General features: G+C 45.4%; 2 protein-coding genes across 3 annotated transcripts in view; both read right to left on the reverse strand.

Annotated features, from left to right (window-relative positions):
* LOC147233637 (tetraspanin-7-like) lies at positions 1-7,251 on the reverse strand. Its single transcript, XM_086148634.1, has 10 exons — positions 7,167-7,251; positions 3,931-4,173; positions 3,117-3,331; positions 1,765-1,953; positions 1,472-1,546; positions 1,291-1,386; positions 743-898; positions 573-656; positions 387-460; positions 1-308 (listed from the first exon to the last, which is right to left on the reverse strand). Exons 3-9 carry the CDS (start codon positions 3,195-3,197, stop codon positions 392-394), a joined length of 750 nt encoding a protein of 249 aa, XP_086004760.1. The 5' UTR covers positions 3,198-3,331; positions 3,931-4,173; positions 7,167-7,251; the 3' UTR covers positions 1-308; positions 387-391.
* The window catches only part of xdh (xanthine dehydrogenase), a 23,673-nt gene continuing 9,803 nt past the window's right edge, over positions 5,795-19,664 (reverse strand). Inside the window, exons 16-35 of one of the 2 annotated variants that reach the window (XM_086148633.1) lie at positions 18,622-18,711; positions 18,372-18,541; positions 18,169-18,295; positions 17,976-18,095; positions 16,084-16,180; positions 15,892-16,016; positions 15,683-15,816; positions 15,514-15,601; positions 14,240-14,326; positions 13,972-14,163; positions 13,754-13,899; positions 12,565-12,646; positions 12,329-12,424; positions 10,494-10,697; positions 10,329-10,381; positions 10,137-10,251; positions 9,242-9,307; positions 8,974-9,162; positions 8,721-8,888; positions 5,795-7,514 (exon numbers count right to left, since the gene is read on the reverse strand). In XM_086148633.1, the coding sequence (XP_086004759.1) occupies positions 7,464-7,514; positions 8,721-8,888; positions 8,974-9,162; positions 9,242-9,307; positions 10,137-10,251; positions 10,329-10,381; positions 10,494-10,697; positions 12,329-12,424; positions 12,565-12,646; positions 13,754-13,899; positions 13,972-14,163; positions 14,240-14,326; positions 15,514-15,601; positions 15,683-15,816; positions 15,892-16,016; positions 16,084-16,180; positions 17,976-18,095; positions 18,169-18,295; positions 18,372-18,541; positions 18,622-18,711 (2,400 nt within the window). In that variant the 3' untranslated portion in view covers positions 5,795-7,463. Of the gene's footprint in view, positions 7,515-8,720; positions 8,889-8,973; positions 9,163-9,241; positions 9,308-10,136; positions 10,252-10,328; positions 10,382-10,493; positions 10,698-12,328; positions 12,425-12,564; positions 12,647-13,753; positions 14,164-14,239; positions 14,327-15,513; positions 15,602-15,682; positions 15,817-15,891; positions 16,017-16,083; positions 16,181-17,975; positions 18,096-18,168; positions 18,296-18,371; positions 18,542-18,621; positions 18,712-19,664 lie in introns of both variants that reach the window. The other variant, XM_086148632.1, reaches the window with a different exon arrangement.

A 19,664-nucleotide genomic window follows, 5' to 3' on the forward strand; every position in this document is an offset into this window, starting at 1 on the left:
AAGACCACAGTCATGTACTTCAGGGCATTGACGGTGTCTCTGGTTTCATGTGTTTAAATGTGTTTAACAAGGTGACTAAAAGAAATAAGGCAACTGGCACTCAGTTTGGGTTAAAGGACTCCGTGTTGCAGAAAACCTTGTACTGTATAATTGATACAAACATTCATTTCACATTGAAATCGTCGAGACGAGCACCGTCAGCTACTGAGGTAAACAAAGACAAATTTGCACACAACATCGTCAGGTTTGACTCGATGCGAAGGGCGTTCGCTCCGGTGTCCGTGGCCAGACGCAGCCTTGTCCGAGTCCTGCGACAGAAAGAAAGGAGAGGGTCAAAAGGCAGGGGAAGAGGGGAGGCGACGGAGGGGCGACGGCGAGAGCGTTACCTGTGTCAGACCATCTCGTACTGGTTGGCATTGATGAAGCGAGACAGTAAGCAGGCCAGGGTCACTCCGAGGAACTGGGAGATGTTAACATGGTCACATTCATTTTGGATTCAGAAACCGCACGGAAACTGCGGTCTTTTGAAGAAGCTTAGTTTCGTTATCGTGTCCGATTTGTCGAGCGCGTACCTGAGAGAAGGCGATCCCGAAGGTCACGCCGGCGACGATTCCCATGTTGCTCTCGATGACGGACGTCACGAGCTCATAGCATCCCTGAAAATCTCAAATCGGTGAGATCCGCGAACTCACGCATCCCGTTTTCAACTCTGGCAGATTTCCCTCGATGTCAAGTCTGTCACCTGTGAGTAGACTTTGCTTCCGACTCGGGTCGTGTTCTTCAAGTCGGCCTGGTTGCAGTCAGACAAGGTCACGCAGCAGCTTGCGGGAACTCCAGCGCTTGCAAAATACCCACTGGTGAACCAGCTGGTGTAGTTATAGACTCCACAGCAGTGCAACTACGGCAACAAGAGGACCTTCGTATTAAATGGCGGCGTCATCAGCGTACGGCTTAACTTTTTACAAAAGACGCACCAAAAATGGAGCATTGAAAGAATAAGAACATTTTTTACTGTTAAGATCCAGTTTTTTAGAGGTTCTCCATGTAACGTTAAATTACAAATTTCGTCATAGGTGTTGGATCTTAGACTGGCTATTTAGACTTCCGCGTCAGTTGTGCGTGACTTGATTTCAAACATGAAGATTTAATGAAGCAACTTGCAGAGCCACGTGTTATTCTGAACACTTTGGTAACAACAGCTCACATTGATACCTCTGATATTATCGTGATGTGACATCATCTGAGGCTTAGCATCGATTTTTGGTAACTTGATAACGAGGAGAAACCCACCCTTCGCTGGACGTCATCCACGGCTAGGCTCTTATCGTCCCGTCCGTCGTATTTCACCACTGCGTCGCTATATGTGGTGAGGAACGTTCCCTTAATCTGAACACACAGCGTCGGCTTATTCCATTTCTTGCCGTCAACAAGGTTCTCTCGGATAACAACAAAATGCTTCGGAAGTTCAAACCTCGTGTCGAAAGATGAATCCGGAGATCCCCGCGATAAGCTCGATCAGGAAGACCAGAACCAGAAACACGGCATACTGCCGGATGTCAAAGGTCAGAAAGAGGTCAAGCTGTTGTTGAAAGGACTTTTTCATATCGTACATGATTTTCTAGATTCTAGAAACATTCTCTGCTAGCGTCCCTGCTATGTTATGCGACATCCCTCGATAAATTTTGCCGTACATCAATGAGATAAGACGATGGGGTCCAAAAGACAAAAACCCAATCGGTCACCAACTGAATTCTGGTTTCTCACCAGCTTTAAGGTCCAGGGGCGCCCCCTGCAGGTGGCGAAGCAGCCAAACAGGCCGAACAGCACGATGGCGGCGCCCGTGCCGGTCAGGACGTACGGGGCGTTGGACGGGGCGCTGGAGATCAGCAAGGTGTAGGGGCCCAACATGAACTTCCACCATAAACCCACGGATAGCAGCACCACACCTGTCACCTGGGGGGCGGCACACATTTATGTTTCATTTTATTTTATTATCTTGTGTTATGTTATATCATAATATTAGTAGCATATCATTAAATTATATATATGAATTTATGTATTTTACAAATCTGAAGTTATACATCATATTCATATTTACTTACACTATAACTGTTACACTGCTGTGACAAAATAATTTCCCCTATGGGGATCAATAAGGCTTATCTTATCTTATCTTATCTTATCTTATCTTATCTTATCTTATCTTATCTTATCTTATTTTGATAACAAGTGAACATAACATTTAATACATTCCTTCACATTTATATCTTCCTTCAGTCGCAGGGAATATTCAAATTTTTGTACTTTTTAAGACCTTAAAACACTTTATAGCCTTGACTTTGATACTTTATAGTTTTATTTGTATTGTATTTTTTTTTTTTTTTACTGTTTATACAATTTCCTACTATTATTTTTAATTGTTATGTTTTACTTGAAACTCTGGCACAACAATTTCCTTCGGGATAAATAAAGTTGTTCTTATTCTTAGTGTCAGTCTTTGTTTATCGTGGTGGTTCAGGCCATTTCATTTGACTTTTATTCAATCTAACATCAATTCAAAGCTTTTTTTGTACTTGGGCTGATTAAAAAAAAAAAAAATTAAAAATCCACTACAGACGTTTTTCCCATTTGCAGTCTGAATCAGGCGATGGCGATTTGTAAATAAATTGCCAATAAAGACTAAAAGTCGTCCCGGCGGCGAGCCCGTCCAGCACGTTATATTTTCAGATCTTCATTAGCATGCCGGCGCCAGATCTTCGCCCTCGTCCTCCTCCTCATTCCTCAGCTTATTACCGTCTTCCTCCTCTGACCTCGGCTCCTCTCTATCCTCACAACTCTGACAGCAGAGGCAGGACTTCTCTCTCCAGAAACCCTCTGGTCATATAAACGCCCTCAAGTAGTCTGTGGATGTATTTTTCTTTTCGGATCCGAAAACATCACACTTTCAAAAGAAATGGCCTTGGCGTTAAACAATGTAAAACAAAAAATGTACATATGGGGGGATGGTCCAATAAATGATATCTCAGATTTAAAACATGTCAATAAATTGAAAAGATAAATGCTATTAGAAAATGAACTGACGTATGTTGATAAAAGGTAAAAAGGGATTTTCTGACCCAGAAGATGAAGGAGTAGAGCAGCAGCAGCGTTTTCAGACAGTATATTAGTGGTTTGGTTTCCATCCTCCTGCGGGCCATCGCTCTCTCGCTCTCTCTCTCTTTCTCTTTCTCTTTCTCTTTCTTGCTTTCTCTCTTTCAGTCTCGGTCTGTCACTCTTTACGTCTCTTGGCCGCCTCTCTTCTGCTTCAGATGGAGCTCGACTTAAGCTTCAGCTGGAGGAAACAAACACTTGTTTTGTCACATTCAACCGGTGCTTTACAGAAAAAGTCGGTCCAGGTCACTTAAATAAAAAGAATCCATGAAATGAAGCTGAATTAAATGAGATAAACATCACTTTTCAAACGGGAAAAGATGGGAGTCGTAATACAAACATAGAATTAAAGCGGCGTGAAAAGGACAGACAAGCGGAAACTCGGATAATCGTGAAAAAAGGATGATTAACAGCTTGGGAGACATTAAATTGAACTAAAACATTGTTGTACCTGCAGCCTAAAGACGTCTTCAACCCCTGCGATCATCGCGCTCTTATTAAAAATGCACATTTTAGCAAGACAATAAGCAAACCTACATCCATTGACAAAAAGTGCAAATTGAAATTGAACTGTCCTTGTGGGACAAAAAAAACAGTTCACATAAAAACAACAATATTTCTCCGGATGAATTATAACACATTGGTATTTGTGATGAATCAAAATATCCAAAGGGAAAGCAAATTCAGATTCAAGCCACGAGAGATGAAGCCAATGGAGCCGAGCTGATCGTTATTCCACGTCTTCTCCCACGAATTTCCCCGTAAAGAGCGTGGACTTACCTTCCATCCTGCCATGGAGGCTTTCCTTGGACTGAGACCTGCTGCGGCAACATGTCAGCATCATGTGCAGACCTTCATACTTCACACTCTCTGCACATAATTAGCGGGGAGGTGAAGCTCTGATCTGCTGTGACACGTCCACGCGAAGGCCTCCGAGCGGCCGACGCTTACGTGACTCCACCCACGCCGCTTCCTGTGACAGCGGCAGGTAGTCATTTCAAGCCTCGAAACTCCACCTCTTACCTACAGCCCGCACACACACACACACACACGAACACACACATGTAGAGTATATATATGTGTGTATGTATCTTCTTCTTATCTTTCAGGGTTCACCACAGCCAATCCACCTCCTCCATCTCACTCTCTGCATCTTCTCCTCCAACACCATCTAACTTCATGTCCTCTTTGACCGCGTCCATAGATCTTCTGCCTGCTCTTCTTCTTCTATCCCTCCTCTGTCCATGACCCAACCATCTCAGTGTGGCTTCTTTGACCTTCTCTCCCAAACATCTAGCCGTCCCTCTGATGGACTCATTCCTGAGCCAATCCATCCTTGTATATAAAAATAAAGGGAACACTTCAACAACACAATGTAGCTCCAAGTCAATCCCACTTGTGTGAAGTCAAAGTGTCCACTTTGGAAGCAACAAGGATTGATTTGGACTTGTTTGAAGGACATGACATCAGCCTGGAGTGTGTTTTTACACTTTCATTAGGAGTCCAGACCTCCATGGGTTCATACATTTGATTTCCATTGTGTGACTTTTTTTGTCAATACGTTTCATCACAATATTTCAATCCTTCAGATCTAGGATGTGTTGTTTTGATGGTCCCTTTATTTTTTGGAGCAGTGTCTATAAGTATATACATACGTATACTGCTCAAAAAAATAAAGGGAACACTTGAACAACACAATGTAACTCCAAGTCAATCCCACTTGTGTGAAATCATAGTGTCCACTCAGGAAGCGACACAGATTCATTTTGACTTGTTTTAAGGACGTTACATCAAAGTTGGATCAGCCTGGACTTTGTTTTTACACTTTAATTTGGAGTGTGATTCCTAATCCAGACCTCCATGGGTTGATACAATTGATTTCCATGGATCATTTTTGTGTGATTTTGTTGTCAGCACATTCAAGTGTGTAAAGAGCAAAGTATTTCATAAGAATATTTCATTCATTTAGATCTAGGATGTGTTTTTTAAGTGTTCCCTTTATTTTTTGGAGCAGTGTATATATATATATATGTACATTGTGCACTGACGCTATTTCGCGGCTCAGCTTTCACCTTTACTCCTTTGCATTTTTCTTTTTTATTCAGTTCTTGCGATTTATCGTTTTTTTTTTGGCAGTGTTTGAATTTTTTCCCGTGATGAAATAGCCATACTCTAGCCTTAGAAGAAAAAAAAAAAAAACAGTAAAAAAAATAAGAGTAAAATTAAACTAAAATTCATTTTCTAAAATAAATCAAAGACGAGATCTCCTTCGCTAACCAAAGCTAGACTACCGTCGTTCCCACGCCAGATCTCAACATTGTCTCGTTGTTCCGTTCTTCACGTTGGCGGCTTCATGGAGAGAAGAAGCTGATCTTCTTGCACTTTTGTGTCCAGTATTCAATGTCCTGGTCCGTAAATACCCTCCGATTTGCTGGAAACAGTTTGCATATCTGGAAATACCATCAAAATGATCACGTCTCTTTCAATATTAACTCTTGCAAAAAGCCCGGGTCCACCTTTTTATACACACTTGTGTATATATGAATCGATCGATTGATCGATCGCGAGGTCGATGGTTCTATAACGTCCTGCCTCGTTCATTGTCAATCAATCGGCAAAACTGAAGGAAAGGAGGTTCAACCCGAAAGGTGCAATTCTTCCATTTAATTTTCTTCAAACAGTGCAATAATACAACCATGAAAAAGACACGATTGAAAAGATGTTAATAGAGGAATGAAGGAAAAGTGCAGCAAATCATTTCATATTTGGTCAAATAAACAAATCATGTGATTCATAACGTTCTCTGAAATAGTGATTGAAAAAAAATCACAATAAGTGAATCCGTCTGCATCCTACAGTTAGCGACACATTACCACGTTACACAAAGAAATATAGGCGTTTAATTTGTAGAATTAGATGCGATGGAAATACATCGAGTTTCATCGACGACATCTTCCATCTCTCACTCGTGGGACTAAACCAGACTATCTTATCAGATCTAAAAAAGTGATTTCATGCGAGAAAGGAGCTGCAAAACGCAAGTTTACCACGGAGAAAGTCATTTTCCTCAATATATCCTTCATACGACAAAGTCGCGTGATCAATCCTGTGACTATTCTGGATTCCGACTTCCTGACATTTGAAATGTGTCATCACAAAGGCGGCTAAGTAAAGCTTTCCTTTGCTTTGCTTGGCTAATACTCTTGGGTTTGCACTCAAGTCAAGCGGCGGCGTTGTAAACTGGCTAATTTCTTGTGCGTTATGTGATGCTTCTAACAAAGGACAAACCACCCCTCGCAAACTTCATGACAAATAAACCCAGACAGACATTAACCTACATAAACAATGTATTGCTAATTATTTTAGCCTCCAGCTAAAGGCCTGCACATGCTCTGCCAGCTCTGCCCTTCCAGACCTGGCTTGGGAGTTCCTCCCGACATCATCTGGGAAGAACTTCTTTTTTTCCAATTCGGTGTTTTGAGGATAAAAAATATGAAAGATTGAAAATCTATGGTTTATAACGGCGCGCAAAGGGCCAGTGATTGTTGGGTGGTCCAAACAGATGGCGATACCCTTTGACCTTCTCTTTTTTTGCTACCTCGGGAAGATGAACGCATTTCTTGCATCTAGCAGAGCATGTGGAGCATGTGGATATATTCAGGCTTTTATTACGCGGGCGTGAAATGATCTGATCTTTTGAATGTTGACTTTTTAACGCCCGTTCTCAATCCTTTACTGAATTTGGGTTCTTTCTGCGGCGTCCTAAAAAAAACCCCGTGACAGTGAAAGTGCTGTTCAGGCTCAATTCCAGTTTTCAGGCAAATTGGAGTCAGAAGGAGTTGGGAGTTGGAGATGCATCTTTTCTTCGGTAAAAATGACGGTACATCGGTGTTAGTGTTGTACACGAGCTTGAGGATAATTCACATTTCATCTAAAAGCAGTAGAACATCTCCGTTCCTAACCGCAAGGTGCTGTCAGCCCAATAAAAGTTGTCCAAAGAGTTTAGGGCCACGTACCTTAGAGTGCATCCTCTGATAAAACCTCTTCCTCTTCTTCGCGGTTACATCGGAACACACATGTAGAATACGTTTACGCCTTTCGTGGAAAAGACGGTATTTCGTGAGATCCAAACATGATAAAGCACTTCCTACATTTTTCCCTGACATGGCATGTCAGGATCAGGTTGAAACACCAGACGCCAGCGGCGCTGCTCAATCACGCCTGGAGCTCACGAATCTGTCGGGGGATCGAATGCCTCGTTGTCACGTTCCGCTGTCGTCGGCCTCTCTCTGGACACACTCCCGTATTCTTCCTCACACTTGTACGGACCAGGGAACGAAGGTACCGGGTTCGGCAGGAGGACACTGGCACGGAAAAAGGAGTGGTCAGCAAACGTGGTGTCACAACGGTAACCACTCTTCATTCATACACAAGTGTTTCAAATGCAATCCGCACCAAAAACAAAGCACTTTAAAAGTCCTGTTGACCCTTTTTAGATTGGCACTGTGAGAGCAGGGAACGAGTGGAGGAACATCTAGAGAGGTGGAGGTATGCTCTGGAAAGGAGAGGAATGAATATATGTGTGTGAATGAGAGGAGAGGAACCCGGGTGGAACGGTGAGGATACAGGGAGTGGAGTTCAAGGGTCAACACTCCAGGGTGGATCCAGAGTCCAGAGTCCAAAGAGGCGAAGAAACGGGTTAATGGGTGGAGAAAAGGGTCCGGGGTACGAAAAGATAGAAGAACATCAGCTAGAAGGAAAGGAAAGCTGGAGGAAAAGGTGGTGAGATGATCTGCAAACACTGGCAACGACAAAAAGACAGGAGGCAGAGCTGGAGGTCGCAGAGATGAAGATGTGAAGCTTCTCTTTGGGAGCGACCAGGATGGAGAGGATCAGGAATGAGTCCATCAGAGGGACGACACGTGGTAGATGTTCTGGACTTAGACTGAGATGGTTGGGTCATAATGGTACGTCATTGGTAGACGGATGCTGGAATTGGAGGTCTAGAGGAAGACCAAAGAGAAGATGGATGGAGGTGGTGAGAGAGGATATGAAAGTAGCTGGTGTGAGAGAGGAGGATCCAGAGAATAGGGTTAGATGGAGAAGGTGGATTGACTGAGACCCTTGAAGACCCTTGAAGACCCTTGAAGGGAAAAGCCCAAAGGACAAGAAAGAAAAATTTGTCACAGGGGTGCAGGACATGTATGACCGAGACAAGGCGACGACTGAGATGGTTTGGGTATGAACACTCATCTGTTCATGTCCAAACCACAGTGAAGATCTGGGTAGAAGGCTGCTGAAGTTGGAGCTGTCGGGCAGAAGGTCTCGAAGAAGACCAAAGAGAGAGGAGGATCCAGAGAATAGGGATAGGTGGAGAAGGTGGATTCACTGTGGTGACCCCTGAAGGGAAAAGCCCAAAGGAAAAGAAGAAGACGAGATGAACAGCCACAAAGACTTGAGTAAAAAACCTTGTGTTCAGAGTAGAACCTCTATGTTTCTTTTCTGTTCTGAACACACAGCGATCCTTCACGCATCAATCCCACCACATGGCGAGCAATCGGGATCCGTACCAGTTTGGTGAATTGGTCGCTGCAGGCGTTTCGAATCCTCTCCGCGGAGGCCGGCGAGTCCAGCCTGAACGGCCCGCCGATGCCCGACTCTTCCCGCGCCGCACTGATGGCGTCCTTGATGGCGTAGAAGACGGACGAGGCCAGGAACAGCGGCGGTTCACCCACGGCCTGAAAAGCAAACATTTCCACCGGGTCAAAGGGCGTCCCGGTCGTATCCCCGCCTCCGTTTCGCCCGGAAGGATTCGTCCTTCACCTTGGAGGCAAAGATGGCCTTTTCGTTGGGCGCGTCGCGGAGCAACGACACGGTCAGATGGGTCGGAATATCTCCGAAGGCGGGGATCTTGTAAGCGCCGGGACCGCGGGTGAGCAGGACGCCCTTTGGAGAGTAATGAAGTTCTTCCAGGGTGAAGAGACCCAGACCCTGCATGAAGGCTCCTTCCACCTGCAACCACGGAGACGCTCAGAACCGCACGGGACAACATGTCAAATCCACGGACTCTTCCGGCGAGCGGCGGGCCGACCTGGCCGATGTCGATGGCCGGGTTCAGGCTGTGGCCGACGTCCATCACTATGGTGGTGCTCAGGTTCTACCAGACCAAATGGAAAGAGAATGTCAAAACCGGAGGCGGACCAGAGTTCTCCTTCAAAAGAGACGATGGCTGCCTCGGAGCCATGAAACCGGACCTCGTCGCGTTTATGATCGGGTTCAAATGGTGTTTTGTGTCTTCTTCGCTTCGTCGAAAGCTCCTCGCATTCGGACGGTTTATTTATTTGCACTGCAGTTTCTTGAGCGATGAAATAAAAATCCACCCGAAACGCTGGGTGGAGTGGGTTCTCTTCTGTCCAGCCGTCTTCCAATCGTGGGGTTGGACCCTCTTTTTAGTATAAAATAGCCTGGGAAAGCTTCGCGCTCGAGCCCCTTCATGACCTCACATCTTCTCCGGAGTCCTTGGGCTTTCAAGTTTCCCAGGTTGGACGACTCCGTCTGCAGCAGCATCTCACCTGGCGTCTCGTTTCCATGATGAATATTAAAGTTATTCTTGTTTGTTTTGGTTCTTACCAGGAAACTGTCTTCCTCTAGACCTCCGATTCCAGCATCCGTCTACCGATCGATGTACTATTATGACCCAACCATCTCAGTCAAACATCTACCACCTGTCGTCCCTCTGATGGACTCCTTCCTGATCTTCTCCATCCTGGTCGCTCCCAAAGAGAAGCTCAGCATCTTCATCTCTGCCACCTCCAGCTCTGCCTCCTGTCTTTCGGTCGTTGTAGATCATCTCCCCACCGTCTCCTCCAGCTTTCCTTTCCTTCTGGCTGATGTTCTTCTATCTCTTAGTTTTAGGTTATTCATCTTGTGCTACCATTTAAACCCCTAAAACCATGTCATCTTCATAAAGTGGGACCTTTGCTGACCTTATGAGCTCCAGTTAAGCAGTCAATCTCCACCTCCGAGGACGAGACGCCGTAGCAGAAGTAGTTGAAGACTCGGCCCGAGTTTGTCTCAAAGCTGTAATTCAGATCCGGAGTTCTGCCGGGAGAAATCACAAATCCTCAAAAACGGGTCGAATTTACAAAACGTGCACCAAACAGGTGCGGTGGACTTACTTGTAGAAGCCGTTTGCGCTCAGGTGGACCCTGTCGAAGTATGCTGCTTTCACCTGCAACCCACATGGGATCAATCATTACCTCACACTGCATTGTTACAACTCCAACATGAACTCTTTCCTACTTCTTTCTTTGGCTTTCTTTCAAAACATGGCTCCTCCTCACCCAGTCCTCCCAGGATCCTTCGGGCTTCTTGTCCTTGTACGGCTTCAGACGGGCCAGGAGGATCTCGCAGGCGTTTTTCACAGCGGCTCCGTTGAGGTCGGAGGAGGCGGAAGCGGCGGTGGGGCTGGTGTTGGGGACCGTGTTGGTGCTGGTCTCTGAGATGTGGATCTTAGAAAAAGGGATGTCCAGCACCTTTGCGGCCACCTGGAACCACAAAGAGATACTTCCTATGAAAGAAACATGGGTTACACATCATTGGCCGGCGCTGCTCGGGCGTCATTTCAGACTGCAGTTTCTCCGACAGCCACCAGGTCGCAGCCTTGACCTTCATTCCTTGTCTGACCGTCACAGGGTCACGTCTACAAAACCCGGGAATTCGCGTCTCCAATGAGCCGACCGCATGTTTTTGGAGGACTTTCAGGACTTTTTACTGTGCTTTCAGGACTTTTTACCGCGCTGATGCCCCAGATCAAGTTAGGCACCAAGTAAGGCTATACAGTGTGTGTGTGTGTGTGTGTGTGTGTGTATGTTTGTGTATGTCTTTGTCAAAATAAAAACAAAAACAAAAAAACTCACTAACCCAAGCTTACTGTTCTGTATATTTCCTGTGCATCTTGTATTTGCAAGTGTATTTGCAGTCCCTATGTCCTCTATTGTAAGTCACTTTGGACAAAAGCGTCTGCCAAATGTAATGTAATGTAATGTAATGGGGGAAAAACTCCCCACATTATCCTGTATTTCATTGGAATATTTCATTTGAGATTAAAATGTCATTTTAAATGTGAAGATTATTAAGGCAATCCGGAGCATCTAAATAAAATATTTTGGTCGCTCTTCATAAGCGACTGCACGCTGCAGGTCGCAGAGAGAAGACGACATTTCTAGTTTGCTGTTTCAGTTCATAAACACAAGATGGACTCAAATAATCACTGATTATTTTGCTTCAAAGTAACTTTTAACCCAACATCTTTTTTTCAGAGCTCAAAATGTTGTGTTGCAAGCAGGAATGTCATTTTGTTTTCTCCGCAGCTGTTCAGTGACACATATTTTGTTTCTTCATAGCATAAATGCAAAAACAATAACGTTACGTAATTCATTTTAAATGTCCAAGGGGTCGGGCGCCTCCCGCTGTATTCTTTAAGAATAAGAATAAGAATAAGAATAAGAATAAGAATAAGAATAAGAATAAGAACAAGAACAAGAACAAGAATAAGAATAAGAATAAGAATAAGAATAAGAATAAGGATAAGGATAAGGATAAGAATAAGAATAAGAGTAAGAGTAAGAGTAAGAGTAAGAGTAAGAGTAAGAGTAAGAGTAAGAATAAGAATAAGAATAAGAATAAGAATAAGAATAAGAATAAGAACAAGAACAAGAATAAGAATAAGAATTAGAATAAGAATAAGAATAAGAATAAGAATAAGAATAAGAATAAAAATAAGAATAAGCATAAGCATAAGAATAAGGATAAGAATAAGAATAAGAATAAGGATAAGGATAAGGATAAGGATAAGGATGAGAACAACCTTATTTATCCCGAAGGAAATTATTGTGCCAGAGTTACAAGAAAAACATAACAATAATAAATAATAGTGGAAAATTGTATAAACAGTAAAAAAAAAAAAGGGAGAGAATAAGAAATACATAATTACTGCGGGAAAAAAAAAATCCAAATGGCTCTTTGAGTGTGAAAGGCTGCCAACCCCTGATTTAGAGGATTATTTGCTCTTACTTGCTCACGTCCGCGGAGGTTCTCGCTCATCCAGAGTCAATTCTTATTCTGCAGAATTCTGACTTGCTAAGCTTCGACTTCATGGGACATATCGGAGCCGTACCTGGATCATCTTGGTGTGGAGACCCTGTCCCATCTCCGTCCCGCCGTGAGTCAACAGCACCGAGCCGTCGGTGTAGACATGAACCAGGGCGCCAGCCTGAAAAAAAAACATTGATTTGACCGAATTGGCTTAAAGGCCTGTAAACAAAGAAGACGTTGCTTAATTATAATGCAACGTTCTGGCAACTCAACGCCAATCTGATTGGTCATCAATAGCAAAACATTTGGGCGCCGCACCTGGTTGAGGAACGCAGCCGTGAAGCTGATGCCGAATTTGGTGGGGACGATGGCGAGGCCTCGCTTGGTCCACCGGTTTTCTCTGCAGGAGGCAAAAACTCTTTTTAAAACTTTTCTTAAAACATTTTCCTCCGTTTTATTTACCGGCATTTTTGGACGATAAGCCGCTAATTTTTCCGCACGCTTTGAACGCTGCGGTTTAAACAACCATGCGGCTCATTTATGGACTTTCTTGGGCTAACGAGCTTCACGGTGCCAAAACATTTAGCCTCGTCACTTTGGACGGATTAAAACCGGAGGGAAAATCTGACCCGCTCAATTCCGACAGCGAAAGGACGATTTTAACGTGGACACATGCGACTTATAGACAAGTGCGGCCTATATATGTACACTTTTTTTTTATTTTTTATTATTATCGTTTTTGTTTTACTGTTTATACAATTTTCTACTATTATTTATTATTGTTTATTTTTCTATATTTTTCTTTTAACTCTGGCACAAAAATTTCCTTCGAGATAAATAAAGTTGTTCTTATTCTTATTCTCATTCTTATTCTTATTCTAATTTTTATTCTTATTCTTATTCTCATTCTTATTCTAATTTTTATTCTTATTCTTATTTTTATTCTTATTCTTATTCTTAGATTTATTTTGTTATTTTTAGCCTTGCAGCTTATATTCCGGTGCGCTCAATAGTCTGGAAATGGATATATATAAAATGCCGAAATATTAAAATGAAGTCTTTTTATTTTTTTTCCTTATTTTGTGAACATTTTCAAAAATGTTTTAAAAATTTCCTGCAAATGGAGAAAAATACCAGATTAAAAAAAATAACAAAATAAATCATCGCCGGCAGAGAAATAAATAAATCTGTTCTCGCGGGGAAGCGAAAGCCTCTTGCGGTTCTTGCGTTCTGTCACCAGGTGACAAGAGAGAACCTGCTTTGTGTCGCCGGCTTCCTTACAGCCTATAGAGATTTATTTAGGTAGTTTTAGCCGGTGCGTCTTCTAATCAGGTGCGATCAATAGTCTGGAGAATACGGTAGACCGCTGGTTTCATATCTGTTGTTGAAACATCTGTCAGTTTGTGCTGAACTTGCAGACAAAGATTCAGAAAGGTTTCACGCTCCCAGGACCTCCCGTGTTGTGATTTAGCGCTTTATAAATACAAGCGAGAGCGCCGGGCGCCACCTGTTGTAGAGCCGGATGGCGTCTCTGCGCTGCTGGTAGTCGGAGCGGCGAAGGCACTCGTCCCAGCAGCGGTCCAGGGTGAGATGGTCCAGCACTTGGTTGAAGGGCGTGGAGTCTCCTTCCATGTAGAGGTTGAGTCTGCGAACCTGCAAGAAGAAGCGAGCCGTGACCGGACGCTCTTTTTCCCCGGACGTCTTCTCGGAGACGCTTCTCCGAACCTGGTGGCTCGGCAGCTTCAGGCTCTGGGCCACGTCCGTGATCCAGCTCTCGGTCACCATCATGCCTTGCGGACCTCCGAAGCCCCTGAAGGCCGTGTTGGACGGGAGGTTGGTGCGGCACACCAGGCCGCGGCCGCGCACGTTGGGGATGCGGTAGGAGTTTTCCATGTGAAACAGAGCGCGCTCTATGATCTTCGCAGGACAGGAAGCCGAGTCAGGACGCCATCGGAGGACGGCGACATGGAGGAAGGTCTGCTCTGATATTTACCGACATGGAGAGGTCTAAGGAGTTCCCACCGTTGCTGTAGTAGCTCACGTCCAACGCTGTGAGCTGACCGCTGCTCAGGAAGCCCACCTGAAGACACCAGCAGCAGCAGCAGCAGAGAGAGGAGCATCTTTGGGGTCAGACTGATTTAGCACTAGACAGTCACACACACACACACACACACACACACACACACACACACACACACACATATACATAAATACAATCTCTCTCTCACACATACTCACTCTCTCTCTAACACACATACACACACACATATATAAAAATACTCTCACACACACACACACTCTCTCTCTCTCTCTCTCTCACACACACACACAATTAGACACTCTCTCTCACACTCTCTCTCTCACAGACACACACACACACACACACATGCACACACACACACACACACACACACACACACACACAGAATTAGACACTCTCACACTCTCTCTCTCACACTCTCTCTCTCTCTCTCTCTCACACACACACACACAATTAGACACTCTCTCACACACACTCTCTCTCACTCACACACACACACACACACAATTAGACTCTCTCTCTCCCACACACCGACACACAGACACACAAACACACACACACTTAGACACACTCACTCTCTCTCTCTCTCTCTCACTCTCTCACTCACACACACACACAAACACACACACTCTCTCTCTCTCTCTCACTCTCTCACTCACACACACACACAAACACACACACTCTCTCTCTCTCTCACTCACACACACACACACACACACACACACACACACACACACACTCTCTCTCTCTCACACACACACATACACACTTAGACACACTCTCTCTCTCTCTCTCACTCTCTCTCTCTCTCTCTCTCACACACACATGCGCGCACACACACACACACACACACACACACACACACGCACACACTCTCTCCCGCTACGGACCTGCCCTACATATTTTAACCACATTTTAATACAAACTCCCTCCTTACTTTTAAGTGTAACTTCAGTGCTAACAGCGCTAACAGTGCTAACTTTCGCCTGACTAAATTGCCGCTCTTACTTTTTTACATGTTCACATTTTACTCGTTTATCTTTTTTTTGCGCTTCCATTTTTTTTTTTTTTTTATGTCTTGAACTGGACCAGGGAACGAATGTTGTCCCCCAGATTGCTCGGTGAGCCGGTGTGACAATAAATATCCTTGAATCTCTGGGTGAAGCTGCCGCATCAGGAGAGAACGGTAGAAGGATTATTTGGAAAATCCAAAGGTACTTGCCAACCTTGTATTTCCCGTAGAACGGGTGCCTTCCTCCGGACACCAGCATGTCTTCATCACGGTCCAGCATGCACCTGACCGGCCTCTTCAGCCTGACACACACACACACACACACACACCGTGATGTCCTTCTAGCCCATCGTCATGCTAAGATTGACCACTGATGGACATACTTGTTTGCCGCTATGGCGACGGCGGTGGACAGCATGGAGGTGCGGCTCTCCTTCCCCCCAAAGCCTCCACCCATCCTCTTCACCCGGACCACCACCCTGTTCGCAGGAACCCCCAACGCCTTCGACACCAATGACTGACACACACACACACACACACACACACGTCGTTACAGATCCGCGCGGATTGACGCGGCGGCTGGAGGTTCTACCTGTGTCTCGGTGGGCGACTGCGTGGAGACAAACATCTCCATTTCGCCGTCTTCTCTCCGAGGAACCGCCAGAGCCGCGAAAGTCTCCAGGTAGAAATGTTCCTGACCGCCGATGTGAATTTCACCTGTCGGACGATGAGGACGTTATCGACGAGCGATCGGCCGGACCGGTCACACGTGCACGCGTCTTACCCTCCAGGACGTGGTCGGCCTCGCTGAACCCCGCCTCCAAGTCGCCGCTCTGGATGGTTCTCATTGGTTTGTAGAAGGATTGAGCCGCTATGGCTTCCTGTTAATGAAAAACACTTCCTCTGGTTTGTTTCTGAACCATTTTGTATCCCGCTGAGCTCCTCAGGCCGTCCTCTGCGCCTCTGCCAACGGTTCACCCGGTTCCTCAACACCAAGCGGACGGTTTAGAGGTCTCAGATCCTCAGCATCTTCTGAGAGCATCTCAACCAGCTGCGTCACGGCGTGGAACGGCGGCGCCGCTGCTCTGAAGCGAGGGGGAAAGATCGCAAAGAAGATCGCAAGAACCCCGACGCCGTCTCTGGAGACCGACGCGACTGAAGAGGTCCATCTCCAGGAGTCCATACCCAAGAGCAACCTCAGGGCACGTCTGCGTCGGACTGTAACTTGCACGTATTGCTAATAGGGTTTCCTTATCTGCTCGTGTTTCCCTGCACTGTTAGTAGATCAGCTGACGACAGCGTGTTTATCAGTATTATTCACGATCAATACTTATCTGGATGCACCGTAAACTGGCCCGGTGGGTCACATCGCCTTTACTGGCCATAAACTGGCCTGGTGTTTCCCGACCACATCAGCGTGCCGTGAGAGATCATCAGGTGAGCCGTGGAAATGTGCCCACGTTCACCCGATTGATCCAAAAATGATTAATTCAACACTAATAATGTGTCTAGGTGGGCAGCATGCAGGGACAGGAAGAACTACGAAACAATGAAAGGTGCTCCACTAGATCTGGGCTGTCAAACTCATCTTGGTCCAGGAGCTTCAAACTACAGCCTTATTCGATGCCGAGGGAACCGGACCGGTAAAATCATAGCGTAATTACCGAGAAGTGACACCAAGTCCAAATGTTTCCCGTGTTTTAGTGCAAAGGAGAACAGAGAAATGATGAAGATCTTCATATATAATGAAAAAATACATGACAAACAACCAAAGTAAAAGCAATTTCAACAACCCTATGCCTCAGTTCTGTCTTCTTGGTTCTCTTTTGTTGTATTTTCCACCACGGCGAGTCTCATCGTGGCACCGAAACTCGCTGCGTCCAGACCCAGAGGTTCTTATTAACCTCTACCAACAACTAAGAAGTGGTCCTGTTATCTTGGAAAACCCTTCACTTTATGTCCTCTTTTCTCTTTTTCGACAGCGACATCTCGCCGCTGACGGTGTCGGGTCCAACGGAAAAGGAGGTATTTTCTAAGAAGAAGTAAAAATGCTATTTCCATTGCTGCCGTCTGCTGTGAGTTGTGAGTCACATAGTGTTGTGTTGCGTTGCAAACACTGACTCAAACAGACAACATAGGATGAGTAGTGGTCAGAAGAACGTAAAAAAAGATTGCGTTTGGATTCACTTTTCCCGTGGAACCCAGCGAGGTCACTCCGTTGCGCCGGAAAAGCTGTCCGACGGCGCCGCGGTTCCAAGCAAACTTAAACGCCATCTCATAAAATTAACAGCCTTCGCTTCAAGATAAGAACACGGACTATTTGGTTCACGTGCGTGAAGCTTCTGAGAAACAGGCGGCTGCTGAAGAAAACCACCAAAAAGAGAAAGTGTTGGAAGCTTTCACTGAACTCAGGGCTTCATCCAAACAGCCACAAACCCTGGCAGAGACGTGGATATAGTTTTTGACATATTCGCCGTGTGATGTTTCTGAAGTAAAACCTGTGTCGCGACTCAAAAAAGGTTGGGAGACACCGAACTAACCGGCGGTGAGTGTTTGATTTCATCTCCACGTAATTCAGGGAGCGTAAACCGGGAGGCCGTGACACCGAGACCCAAAGCGTAGGAAAAACCCTTTAGCGACTAACGTCCTTCCGAAGCTCCTCTGAGGAACACCCACCTGTATGGTGACGATCGGTTTCAGCTCCTCGTACTCGATGACGACGGCCTTGGCCGCCCTCTGGGCTCGGCTCTGGGTGTCGGCCACGACCGCCCCCACGATGTGACCCACGCAGGTCACCTGGAAGCCGGAAGACGACCCATCAGCCGGGGCGCCGATCGCTCGGCCGGCGGGGAGGACGAAAGAAAAATACCTTGCCGTCGGCGAATATTGTCTCGTCGAAGGCGGCGTGTCCGGTGACGTTGCTACCGGGAACGTCTTTGGCGAACAGGCAGCAGACGAAGCCGGGCGAAGCCTCCGCTTTCGACGTGTCGATAGAGCTGCGACGCAAAGAAGCCGGTGTTGGAGGCGAGGCGAACGCCGGACGGAACCCGGTCGGCGCAGAATGACACTTACAGGATGTTGGCGTGAGCCACGCCGCTCACCACCAGCGCCAGGTACAGCTCGTTCTCGTACAGCGGGACGTCGTCGCAGTAGACGGCCTCGCCGGTCGCCTGCTTCATGGCCGACAGGTGCATCACGGGACGGCCCACCACGTCCTCCACGCTCTGCCCTTTGGGCACCGCCTGCAGAAGACGCCGCTTTTAACCGCCGGACCCGTAAAGAAGGGATGTTTACCTGCGGTGCTTTCCAGGCCGTGCCGTACCTGGTAGACCTGGGTGCTGTTCGGCACGTCTGGATGGTAAATCTCCGTGGCGCTGAGACAGCTGGCGCTCACCGTCTCCGCGGCGACGCCCTGGAGACGAGGGATAAGAAGATACATGGGACGATACGTTTCAGATCCGGCGTAGGTGCTGGCAAACCCTGCCGGGAGATCAGCGTTACTCCTGTGACGGCAATATTTATGTGTTCTTCGTACACTCTTTACGGACTAGCGAGAAGCTGCACCGGCTAGAAATAACAAAATAAATCTATGTATCTCCCTTCACATGCAGGGAATCTCAAAATATCTGTACTTAAGACCTTAAGACACTTAATAGCCTTGACTTGTTACTTCGACACATTATAGTTTTATTTGTATTTCCTATTCTCCCCCCCTTTTTTATACTGTTTATACAATTTCCTACTATTATTTATTATTATGTTTTACTTGAAACTCTAGCACAACAATTTCCTTTGGGATAAATAAAGTTGTTCTTATTGTTATTCTTATTGTTATTGTGATTCTTATTGTTATTGTGATTCTTATTCTTACTCTTATTCTTATTTCTATTCTTATTCTTACTCTTATTTTTATTCTTATTCTCATTTTTATTCATATTTTTATTCTTATTCTTATTGTGATTCTTATTCTTACTCTTATTCTTATTCTAATTTTTATTCTTATTATTACTCTTATTCTTATTCTTATTCTTATTCTTATTCTTATTCTTATTCTTATTTTTATTCATATTCTTATTCTTATCTTTATTCTTATTCTTAAAGGTCGCACTTGTCCAGGCTGTAACACCAGATATTTTCCCAAAAACATTTTTTTTTAACTTTTAATCAAATCCATAGCGGTAACATCCACACATTCGTGTTGGGAATGCCTTTTTTTTTGATGAAAAAGATGAATATTAAATAATCCTATCCCCGCTTTGTCCTCCTCCTCCGGCCGATGTCTATCTCGGTCTTCCTCCCGCCCACTAAAACCGTTAAAGTCGTCTTCTTCGCCGTCGGAATTGAACGGCCTCAGAATTCCACGCT

Source organism: Fistularia commersonii, chromosome 6 (genome assembly GCF_037954325.1).
Source record: "Fistularia commersonii isolate RoL2024-O1a breed Wild chromosome 6, RoL_Fcom_v1.0, whole genome shotgun sequence".
Lineage (NCBI taxonomy): Eukaryota > Metazoa > Chordata > Actinopteri > Syngnathiformes > Fistulariidae > Fistularia > Fistularia commersonii.